Here is a 12,602-nt window from a genome sequence, read left to right as displayed (position 1 = left end):
AATTCGAATAAATAAAAAGCAGTACCTTAATTAAAAATTAGTTTCGTCTCTACTATCTGTCAACAATTATGTTAGTTATATTTAATGTTATTAGAAAATAATTGGGCAAACTCAAATATTATTTACTTTAGACCTAAACACATTTAAAAGTGGATTATAGCAAAGCCAATTTAGTATTGGTAAAATTATAAATAAATACGTATGAAAGATCAAACGCGCCAAAATAAATGTCACAAATCAATTTGCTATTTGTTTTTTATCTATCTTTTAATATATCACTCAGGCGGCGGGAGGGATCTTGCACTATCACTTGATTTTGCACTATGTCACTAACTGACAAGAATCAATCTGTCAAACGAAAAGCACTCACATTTAAATATGAAATGTTCGATATCACCAAGTACCAACAGAATTCTTGCAGAAGTTACAGTAGTTGCTCTCCACTATGCCTAACCGATTCAGGTGGGCCCCGGCCCACCGTCCCGACGGTGAAGTCACCAAAACGAAGTCTGTTTATAGTCGTAATAAAGTCCCGACTGGCCATTTTCAGTTTGTTATACCATGGTGCTACAGGTAGGTTTGCTTGTACATTTCCATACCATTTACCCTTCTGTTCTTGGTCTTTCCAAAATTCGACCTATAAACATGGTTGTCAATAAATTGATAACAGTCGATCAAAGGTACTTTTACTATGGAGCTAACATCCAACATGTTGGTTCCATCACATGCAATTTTATCTACTATCTGATTTCCTGTTATGCCCCTATGTGATTGAATCCACATGAAACAGACATGTATACCCTTTTGAGCATAACTAAATAACAGTTTTTTAATGTTATACTAAGCATATATAAGTACAAAGGCTATTATTTACAAGTTCAGCCTGTTGGTCCTGACTTTCAACAAAAACTTTGAAGTCCGTATCTGTACAATGCTCCGGATAAGGTCTCAGATAACCTCGCTTAAAAACGGAATAAAGTCAACCTCACCGCCTTTTTTTTACTTCAGGAAATGCTTTTACGTATATCCCGGAATATATCCGGTATTTTACACCAGCATGACTCCTCTAACGCACAAACGGGGGCGTCGCTGCCCCGGTCGTCGTTTCCTTACTGGGGGAGCATCTGAATCATTTTTACGCTGACGCTCCGCATTCTCTTTCTGACTCATGACGACCTCACAAAAAGCCTTGAAGGCATTCCAAGCACCGTCATTGTCAGCTTCCACCATTCTTTGAATAATTAGTGGAAGCGACAGATTGCCATGAATGCTATCAGCAAGCACGGAGCGAAAGTAGTCCCAAGCCGGACACTCCTCAACTGTATGCCTCACCGTATCATATAAACAGTCACAATGATGACAAGCGGATGTCGCCTCTCTTCCAACGATTCGATGCAGGTAACTTCCGAAGCATCCATGACCAGAGAGAACCTGCACGAGCCGATAGGAAAGCGATCCCCACCGTCGGTCCACCCAGTGTTTCAAAAAGGGACGAATAAGATCAACGGTTTGTAATCCAAACCGACATTCACTTAACTCATCCCTCCATTCTTGCAAAATTAAGCGACGATACTCCTTCCAGACCTTGACTACCTCCAGAGGTGCTCCGCCCATATCGGACACCCATAAAGAGCCTTCGCACGTACTACACCAGTATAAAGAAGCCTACAGCCCCCGCCTGGCCAACCGATATTTGGCATTATACGACCCAAAGCCATTGCAGTTGGCTCAAGCTTGGGTGCCAGGGCTGCAAAATGAGCTTTGAAAGTCCAACAGGCATCAAGAATCAACCCGAGGTAGTTTAAAGTCGACTTCACTGCCATATGAAAGCCATCCACAATTATTTCAGCGCCTGTAGGCGGAGGTCTCCTAGCAAAACAAATGACTTCAGATTTTTGCCACTCGAAGACCAAGTCGTCTTATACGAGTCACTACTTGTTCTACTCCAGCAGTAGCGCGAGACAATTATTCGCTCAAACAGTTTGCCCACCTCAGGAAGTAAAACGATAGGTCAATAGGCCGAAGGTGAATCTACCGGTTTTCCGAACTTAAGAACTTAACTAGAAGAAGCAATTGACCGACTTTACAGCTATTAGGGAATATGCCGTTCATCAAAAGATCAGAAAAGAGATCTCGAAATCTGTTACATAAACCATTATTACGAGATTGCGCCCAAATCGTTCCATGCAATCCAGCAGGACCTCCTGGTCCGCGCGGGAGTGTAGAAGTAGGAGCGCCTCACCGCCGCCTACTTCAGGTCCAGATTCCTTCGTACCTCTTACGAACAATTTTGAATCGTTTCGAGGTCTGGGTCCTCCGGTTCATTCATTTTAATAATTAACAAAATGTACAATTATTTACACTGACTAAAATAAGTTTTGGTAATATTTACACAGAATATTTTAACAAAAAAAAACAATAAAAATAATTAAATCGACCGCCACGTTTGGAGTTCCCGCCAAAAGTCAACCAATTTGCTATATAACTAACATAAGATGTAAGTTATAACTTTTTTGCTATTTATGAACTAGGGAGTTTGTGTGTGCTATTACAATTAGTGCCAATCACAGACTAGGAAAATATAAAACAATTAACAAACTATAAAACAATATACAACATTACATGGGTCCATCCCTTTCCTTGCTAAGTGATCTAAATACCATAATAATAATTAATCATCCTTACTGGTACCAACAATTGTTATGTTAATAATAAACTTAACAATAAAGGGAGAGAAATAAAGCAACTGTATAAAAGAAGTATTTTTGGAACACTTTATTAATATTTAATTTTTTTGGAACTGTTTTTAAATGACTTATGTCTTTTGACAACAGTGGCATTTAGTTTTGGCTTTTGTTGTGGAACATAGACCGGCACTGGCTTCTTTATTTCGATTTTTGCTTTCCTGTAACAAGCAAGTTAATAACACCTGGCTTTATTTAAAACCAGTGTCCAGAGTGTCAGAAAGAAACAAACATTTCTTATGCATGTGACACACTCACAGTTTATCATATAATTAATATTGTTATTTTTGTGCATGATATTAGAACAATTAGTAATAATAATTACCCATCTGGATGCTGGTTCCAATTAAAAACGCTTTCACGTGTTTTAGACGTTCTTAATAGAAGTTTACACGACGCTCTAAAAAATAAACAAGGATTATATATATTTTTCTTTTAATTTAAAGTCTTATTTTCCAACTGATCTGCATCTGCAATGCTGGCTGTAGGATTGTCACGAATTTCTCATTTTTTTCAAAATATTTTAAGCATTATTTTTGACACTTCATATATTTTGTTTAGAATATTCAAAAGATTGTTTTACTTTTTTCGTAAAGAGAACCCAAAATCATCAAACAAACAAACATCTTTTCAGCTTTATAATACCAGGAAAGCTGATCACCTATTTGTCTATTAAGAAAAAAACTTCAAGAAAGAGTCACAGAAATCTGAGGCCAAGCATTGTAGCGACTTTGTTTTTCAGTCTTTACGATATCATGGCAACCGATTTTGTGATTGTGCGATATATCTTTATTTATCTTCCACTTCTATGTGTCTATTAAAAATAAATACGAACTCTATATTCTTGTGGATTGCACATTGTATGAGATGTCTGTTCTTCCAGACGCTGGTGTACAAATAGGGTCCATAGCATTTCTGTGTGATGTTAGCAGTCTGACAGGCTGATATGACTCCTACCACCACGGCTCCAGTACCGTAACCCACCACTAACGGCCCGCCATGATCATTCTGAAGTCATAGTTATTATATAAACATTATTACGAGTTCTTCATTGCTGAAAGTTTAGGGCAAAAATAGCCTGGGCATCAATTATTTATGGGGTGCATTAAGCTGCATCGTATTATTAAGAGTTTGATAGGTATTTGAAAGCAAGACTAAGGAAATATAATTTACTTTGTATTAGAGTAAAAGTTTCTGGCTAACACGCCCTAATAGCATGATATCTTATACGAGTATATTTTACACAGTGAGCCTATACAGAGCTTCTTAGTATATGAAAAACCAACCTCACAAAAGCCTCCAGATATAACCTTCGATCGCCGTGTTTCATTATGTCTTGCTGAATGTACTCTGAGGGAATTTGGATCCATAACAAAACGTCGAGTTTCCTCCAGTTCGTCTGAGTAAACCAATTCTTTACAACTTATTTCTTGGTCCTGAAAAAAATTATAAACCAATGTCCGATTATTTCTTTTTACTATCTCTTTTTAACATAATATAATAAAATATCTTTGCATCTCTTTTTATCACAGTGAAACACAACGAGACAGGAACAAGAGACTGCCTTAACGTCATAATATAAAAATACATATATCTTAATTGTAGCGTCATTATTAAACTACTCAGCACCACATAAACTTTTGAAGGCAGATAATAAATATTCTTTCAATGCGTTTATATATTCGCATAAATGATTCTATCTACAATTTATCTGGAGCGTGGTTGCCGATAGTTGATCAGAGGCTTAGAAGTATCTAATAGCTAATAATAATTGTGTTTTATTCCTAATTTGAACCGAAGAAAATCACCTAACGCTTAAATGAAAGCGCCTTACAAATTATATCTGTACACGAATAGAATTTATTTATTACTTTGAAGGTAATTAATGCTTATTAAACTTGACTAACCTTGCAAAGATCATTCATGTTGTCGTCTGTGCTGTCCTTAGCACAAACCATGCTACTGTCAATTATGTGATGATATCTCTCCGGCCATCTGTTTTTGCAGCTCTTCTTTGAGATAAGGACCACGTCTGTTTCCAACAAGTCTGGGGAGTTGTCTGACATTCTACCGTAAACCTGGAATTGATGCCAGTAGACTGTTAAAAATATGCAATAAATGTTTGTGCAGATTAAATAAATATATATGTAGTTACAAGTCTGCTATTAACCAATAATTTTACATATGAATTGTTTCACTATTATGTTATCAACATTGTACCCGACGGAAGCAGTATTCTAAATGGTATTAAACTATATATTGTAATTTATATAATTTAATTAATAGTTTAAATTGCGAGTCGAATGATTTAGTAAACAGTTTTATCAGATTAAAGAAACTTCTGAGTTTATCAACTAAGATTGTCACTTTTTTATCTTCATAGGACTTCAAATAGGTAATATTAAAAGCAACTTGGTTCTATATTTAAAACTAGTGCGAATTTGGATATAGTTTATAAAACACCTACTAAAATAATAAACAGTTTTCGTTTTTGTTCATATTCATAAAAATTTACTCACATTTTTGAAGGAGCTTTGTAGAGGAGCAATTCATATATAAAATGATAATTATAACCAAACCGGTTGGTTATGGTTATATTTGGTGTGGTTATATTTAAGTTATTAAATTACGCAGCGCAATCAACAGAAGAAATAAGATATATTTATTAACGGTTTTGGAACTTTTTTATTGATGCTCCTATTGGTTGCATTACGTTATGGAGTCTTGTGTACATACATCACCAAAGTTATCCACGGATCCCCATCCAGCAATGGATGCGACGATTCCAGCGTTTTCCAGCTCCTCGCTCCGATTGTTGTACGATATCACTTTAGGTACGAAGTCGCACCCACGAATCCTCCTCTCAAAGTTAAAGTCATCCTCAACTCTAACCACCGCTATGTCATTAATCATCCATCTGATATTGTCAAAAACGTTGCCGTCGAAGACGTAGTCTGAAGATAGAGAAAAAATATAATTAACGCCCAGGTCACTTGACCAGGAAGATGGGTCATTATGATCATCATCTACTCTGACGGTCATGACGATTATGTTATTGTTTGACTTTTTTATATGTGGACCCATGCTCTAATTTAAATTAGATCAGAATACTTACTTTGTGGAACGCATTTCCAAATTGCTTTCTTTTTACCATTTCTTATACATTCATCCTCGGTGTCTTTTGGGATCCACCTGTAAGCGTAAAACCAAGATGACAACTTTCATATTATGATGTTGAAGTCAAAAACTGGAATTGTTCATCACTTTTGTGTTTGTATCATGGCATCTTTCAATAATTTCTAAGACAAAGAAATTATTCTCCCACCAGGTATGGATTCCAAGAGATCTCCGGCTTTACTTAAAATTTCAAATTAGATACTCTGAAACTCTGAAAGACTTCTTTGATCTAGTTTATTTGCATAAAATATTTCATTTAAACATTCACATTAATCTTACAAAATGTTCCTTTCTTTGTAATCCTGGAGTTACTCGAACTAAAGGTCTTCTATACGTACCTACGACTCGCCTAACTGCTACCTTGAATGGTCCAGTGAAAAGGATATCTCGCTCTTACAACTTGATTACTAACATCGATGAAACTATTAATGTGCTTTACAACAGTCTGCCAAGTTACCGTAACCTTGTTATTCATGCTCTTAATGAGGTTTAAGTTTTCATTGAGTTTAGGTTGTTATTGTTTTTTTTTGTTTTTATCTTTTTTTTATTGTGTTTGTTTGTTTTGATTTTCTCCTTTGATATATTACTTATGTTCTAATATAATTGATGTGTATCTGTGTTAAATTTGTGATGTTATTTTCTTGTATTTTTTATGCAAACACATTGTTTTATAACGTATAAATTAATTAATTAAGAGCAGTGTCCATCCAGAATATGATGCATGTAAGTCTTAAAATATTAATCTAACTTCCAAAGTTAATCAAAGAACGTTGCATAATTAAATTGAAAACGAACCGACTTATTCTTTGGCATAGTCTTAATTATTGAAAATATACCTAAATATACACTACGCTTAGCTAAACACTCTGTACCTGTGTGTTCCCGATATAACATAAAAATGCCTGACATCTTCAATACATGCAGCGGAGGTTATTATATACTGGGCGTCGACTATCACTCCACCGCACAACCAGTTTGCGTCGACTTTTGATTCTGTGGATGCAGGTCGTAGGTATACCTAAGGCAAAGTAAACACAAATTAAGCAGAAATAATGAAAATAAATATTTTTTTATGAAAAGGTGACCATGGAAATACCTTTACTGACAGCAGGTTCCACAGAGGTAGTGTGAAGCAGAAACTCTATTCAAAAGAGCTGTCTTGTGGACCACCAGCCGTCGAGGTGGAAAGGATAGAATTTTGCATTCTACCTCGACGTCCGATGATGAACTTAAACGCAGATGTTGTTCAGACTTAACGCATATATTACGCTAAAACACTATCGCGGGAACATTGCCGTCACCTGCATCAGGCGCTTGAAGATTCTTCATACAAATCTGTCTACTCATGTCACTTGACCTACGATCATTGTACAATTCACATCCTTTTTTGAATAATATTAATTTATTGAGTATATAAGCATTTAATTTACACCAAAGATAAAGATACAACATGGTGGCCCATGAGGGAACAAAGAAGAATCCGCGAAATAATAACAATTAATACGTAAATACGACGAGACACGGTTAGCGCGGCGACCTAACGATATTCAACATCACATCAAATCATTCCTGTGGATGGAGCCTTGCAGTGGATATTTCTAAAATTACGGGCTGTATTGGAAAGCAGAAAAACAAAGAAGATTCGAGCAGTGAATCAGCGAAAGTTTCACATCCAGCAGTTACGAGTTCGTTAGCTAAGATAAGCGTCCTTCCTTAACGAATTCCTAAAAAACCTAATAACTAACAAAATAATATTCAAAATCGTTCGTCATTTGTGTAAATTAAGTGTTTTAGACAAGTTTTACGGCGTTTTATGCACGTAAATTTGTTATTTAGTGCAAAATTGTATCATCTTTTTTTACCTACCCGTATGTATAAAAAGTGAACAAAGGAATTAACTTTTAGCTATTTATCGCAATATTATCTAAATCAATACATAAATCATTCAATTGTATGTTCACTATTCCGTAAAATAGGTCAATGGAAGTATATTAAGGGTTTCGTATTTTAGGTTTTCTCGTTTCGTATTGTTTGTACATACAATATTTAGCGTATTTGCCGAATATTCCAGGGTAATATTTATCATCGCCGTGCGCCGTTTGCAAGTACATACTTATCCCGTTGGATTACATTGGCCAGCCGCGGCTCCTGCACCGGCCGGGAGCAATCTATTGAGCGTGCGCAGCCGGGTTCCCTGAACGGCAAGTACGAGGTACGAGAACGAGGAAAGTGAGCCATTTCAATTGAATTACGCAGGAATTGCATTGCTATTTAAATAAAGAGAATCAATATTTAGTTAACTGACTACCAAAAAAGAAAACTTTAAATTATATTGTTTTGTTGTTGTTTGTTCGTAAGTATTATATTTAATGACAGAAGAAATGAATAAACAAAGTTTACGTGATTTATTCACTAGAAGAACGTCCGCCAAGGGACAAATAATCTTTTTTTTTTAAATAGCATTGCCTGTTTAATGGAACTAAACAACGTTCAATTAAAGGATTTCGATTTAAAACTTACTAAATTTGAACCTTTGTCTATAAAGGTTGATGAAATAGAGGTTTTAAACTATGAAAATATTTCGGCTGAAATTGAGTAACACGATAAAATTGAGCAAGATTTAATTATGAATATAGGAAAGGCGAAAACTTTAGTCGAAAAATTCTCCAAACAATTAGAATGCGAAAAAAGGCGCAATTTGGGTCACAACGCGTCATGTTGCATAGATGTTCCTAATCACCCCCACGAATTAGGGTTGAAACTCCCTCAAATTCAAATAGCCAAATTTGATGGCGCATATTTCCGTTGGTTGGAGTTTCGGGATACTTTTGAAAATCTTATACATAAGAATGATCTCATATCAGACATCCATAAATTCCATTACCTCGTATCTTATTTGCAAGGCGACGCGGCCAGGATTATTTCAAATTTGGAGGTGTCAACTAACAATCATGCTGAAGCGTGGAAGATGTTTTGCAATAGATACGACAACAAAAGAATATTGATTAATCATCATTTAACATCATTATTTAATATTAAACAGCTTCCACGGGAATCAGAGCGATCTCTACGATTTTTGGGTGACCACGTGACCAAAAATTTGCGCGCCTTAACAAGGCTAGGACAACCCACTGACAAATGGGATGTACTAATAATATGTATGTTATCATCTAAGTTAGATATCAATACGTTGTTAAAATGGGAGGAATATTGCAACAATTTGGAAGGCGACGTACCTACCCTCGAACAATTTTATGTATTTATGATAGACCGTGCTGATGTGCTAGAGTCATTGAATCGTAATAATCGGTCTGACGTTACTAGCGTGTCTAAGGTGACCATGTGCGTTCTATAGCTAATAATAATTACATTCAAAGGCAAGGCCAAAATCAAAACAATGTCGTAAAATCGTTTGCGAGCACCAGCAATAATTATAGCAAGAAACCAAATACTACATTTATGTGTATTATTTGCAATCCGTCATAGGATATATGATTGTCCAACGTTTAAAGCTAGGGGGGGGGGGGGGGGTGACGAGCGAAGGATGGACGTGACGTAACTATAAATTGTGTGTTAATTGTTTGAGAAAAGGTCACCCCGAAAGCGATTGTCGTATGGGTCCATGCCGTGGACGCGGCTGCACCGAGCGTCACAATAGTCCAACATCCTCCTCAAGCCACCTCGCTCTCATTGATGAACAAGATGAAAATGAAATTATCGTTAACTATTCTAATCACAATACAAATGAGGTGTTATTAACTACTTCTACCATTGAAGTATCGAATCCAGGTGATCATCAAAAGGTCAAAGTTCGTGCTCTTTTTGATTGCGGAAGCCAATCGTCATTTATATCTGAATTCCTAAAGACCAGACTGTCATTAAAGTCTCGCCACATTGATACACTAAAGGTCATTGGTATAGGCAACACTTCTTCAATGAATTTAATTGAAAGTTGTGATGTTCAATCCTTCACAACTGAATACGACCTGTTAACTGAAAATAAACCTTTAAGTAATAAAAGCAAAATTTTAAGTTTGTCTCCGTTCTTAAATAATAAAATAATGCGAGCTGGAGGTCAGTTGGATGCGGCTAATTATTATTCATATGAGAAAAGGCACCCAATTTTACTTCATGTCTCGCACAGGTTAACAAGACTGCACTTTGAAAGAGAACACGTCAACAATATGCACCCTTTACTGTTATTATCTATTGTAAGGGAATCAGAGTGGCCAGTAAACGGACGACATCTCGCATGGCGGACAGTTAATAACTGTGTTCGGTGTAGACGTGTACGCGGTGAACCGTTGCAACCTAAAATGGATAATCTACCACTCCAACGTATAACCCCAGGTCATCCGTTTTTGTCAGTGGGTCTGGACTTCGCGGGACCGTTCACGATCGTAAATCGTATGGGCCGTGGAAGTCGTTTAATAAAATTCTACATGTGTTTGTTCGTTTGTCTGCGTTATAAATGCATCCATCTCGAAGCTGTGAGTGATTTAACTAAGAATGCATTCATAATGATACTTCGGCGTTTTGTAGTGCGCAGAGGCAGGAACTAACGGAACTAACTTGGCGAGGGAGTTAGGATTATTTATCAAGTTATTAAATTCTATCCAGTTTAAGTTTATTCCGGCTAACTCTCCTCATTTTGGTGGTATATGGGAAGCCGGCGTTAAATCGGCAAAATTCCACTTTAAACGCGTCGTTGGCAATAGCCACCTCACTTTTGAGGGACTTAATACTTTGTTTACACAAGGCGATTTTAAACAGCCGTCTCTTTTGCCCTATCATCGTCTCCTAATGACCTTCTTTCTCTTTCCCTAGGACACTTCCTGATCGTGAGACCGCTAACTGCTCCACTGTCGCAACATCTGGGTGACTTTAAGGAAAGTAAACTTCAACGCTATGAACGCTTAGAAAAAAATGCAGCAACACTTCTGGCAAAGGTGAATATCTGTCTGAGATGCAGCAGAGAACAAAATGGAAAAGCAGTACATCAAAGCTGGGCATAGAATATATGGTACTCTTGGCAGATGACAATGCTCCTCCCCTCTCATGGAAGCTCGGGAGAGTACTACGACTCATCACGGGATCCGATGAAACAGCGAGAGTGGCAGACATCACCACTAATAAAGGCTGTGTGCGCCGATCTCTGGTAAGGCTGTGCAAGCTGCCGACAGCCGAGAAACTTCAAGATTGAAAGTGATCTTTCAGGGGCCGGGACGATGTTCAGACTTAACGCCTGCCTACTCATGTCACTTGACCTACGATCATTGTACAATTCACATCCTTTTTTGAATTATATTAATTTATTAAGTATCTGGGCATTTAATTTACAGCATCTATCCGCTAAAGATAGAACAGATGTTATTAAGAAGAAAACAACTACTGCTAGCTCTAGAACCTTTTGCATTTAGCACAGTTAACACGTATTTAGTAGTAGTATATAGTTACCATATAGGGTCTAGTGTCTCCCACTTCACTACCTCGGAGGATTCTTCTAGTTTGCGGCAAGTGCCTTATCGTGTCCAAATATGATGCATTTTGTGAAAACCCTAGAACCGAAATGGTACAATCACATAATTAAGAACTACCTTATCGGTGTCTAATTATTAACTTAGCAAAATTTCAAAAATAACGTATTTGTAATATAATATAACAATTTGTTATGTTGCACTTAATTGTATTTAAAATTAATGGACCGTATCAAATAAAAGTGTTATATGCATGTCATGTATAAGTTTTATATACATACCAAATTTTACAGTAAATAGAAATACAAAACCCAGCAAAGATTTCATTGCAATCTTTGGCTTCGCGCTTGAACAATATATGATTAACTTTGTAATGGGTTTTTTACTTTGTACGCACCTAATTATTATAAGACGAAATAATTTACATATTTGACTACCTAAGACTTATAACTGAAACCTAAATTTTATACACATATACATTTATTTTGATTTTCTATTATAACGATATTTAAAGTAAAATTGTAACGAACGCAACTGCAAATCTTACAAGAATGGCAGAACTATGACTGCAGTACAATGCTCTTATTCAAAGTACTTTGGAATACTGTAGTGTCTACTGTAGTGAAAGTTTCTTCTTAAGACAACCTTGCCAAAACCTCCATCGTATAGTGAACGCCCGTAGCACTACTTTAAGACACTTAATTGTCAGTTAGTTTTATTGTTTGTTTCTGTATAAACTGTGCACCAATATGCTGGACTCACCTCATATCTATCACGTTTAAATTGAACATTTCTTTTCTAAGAGGTTTGAGACGTTGCACAAAGCGGATACATTGTTTATCTCCACTAAGCGCTCTAATTTAGGATTTATGTTCCCCTAAACAGAATGAATAGAAAGTACATTCTCCTGCAGGACCCAAACAATCTTGATATTAGTCGGTCCTCCCATCTAAGTATAGGAAGGGATTATGTTATCACTCTCTCTGGTTCCTGTTCATTCCTTTCTACTTTATATTTATTGTTTATTTTGTCATTTTTATTTATGTATTATATTATCAGCATTATGTTTGTGCATGCCCTCCATACTTATCATCTAGGCTACGTGTTAATAGTTTGTGTAACTTGTTTCTTATTATATTCTTATGTGTGGCCGTTTTGGTGCGACTATAAAATAATCAAACTAATTTTACATAATTAATATTAG

At 36.3% G+C, this 12,602-nt stretch overlaps 1 protein-coding gene across 1 annotated transcript; it reads right to left on the bottom strand.

Annotated features, from left to right (window-relative positions):
* Positions 1-2,760: 2,760 nt before the first annotated feature.
* LOC123720118 lies at positions 2,761-11,839 on the bottom strand. The gene is made up of 10 exons (XM_045676615.1): positions 11,680-11,839; positions 11,379-11,479; positions 6,794-6,939; positions 5,860-5,936; positions 5,481-5,698; positions 4,652-4,822; positions 4,031-4,180; positions 3,580-3,752; positions 3,070-3,144; positions 2,761-2,905 (listed from the first exon to the last, which is right to left on the bottom strand). Exons 1-10 carry the CDS (start codon positions 11,723-11,725, stop codon positions 2,779-2,781), a joined length of 1,284 nt encoding a protein of 427 aa, XP_045532571.1. The 5' UTR covers positions 11,726-11,839; the 3' UTR covers positions 2,761-2,778.
* Positions 11,840-12,602: the final 763 nt, after the last annotated feature.

This window comes from Pieris brassicae, chromosome 2, assembly GCF_905147105.1.
Source record: "Pieris brassicae chromosome 2, ilPieBrab1.1, whole genome shotgun sequence".
Taxonomy (NCBI): Eukaryota; Metazoa; Arthropoda; class Insecta; order Lepidoptera; family Pieridae; genus Pieris; species Pieris brassicae.
Note: the sequence above shows the minus strand (reverse complement) of the source record. Positions and strands in the feature narration are given on the sequence as shown.

Bases quoted from the DNA above. Each gene is read 5' to 3' on its own strand.
- LOC123720118 (XM_045676615.1), bottom strand. From the start codon at position 11,725: ATGAAATCTTTGCTGGGTTTTGTATTTCTATTTACTGTAAAATTTG. The intron at 4,823-5,480 runs GTATGTACACAA...CATCAATTCCAG, and splicing joins CCGTGGATAACTTTGGTGAT to GTTTACGGTAGAATGTCAGA. The intron at 4,181-4,651 runs GTTAGTCAAGTT...AATTTTTTTCAG, and splicing joins ACATGAATGATCTTTGCAAG to GACCAAGAAATAAGTTGTAA.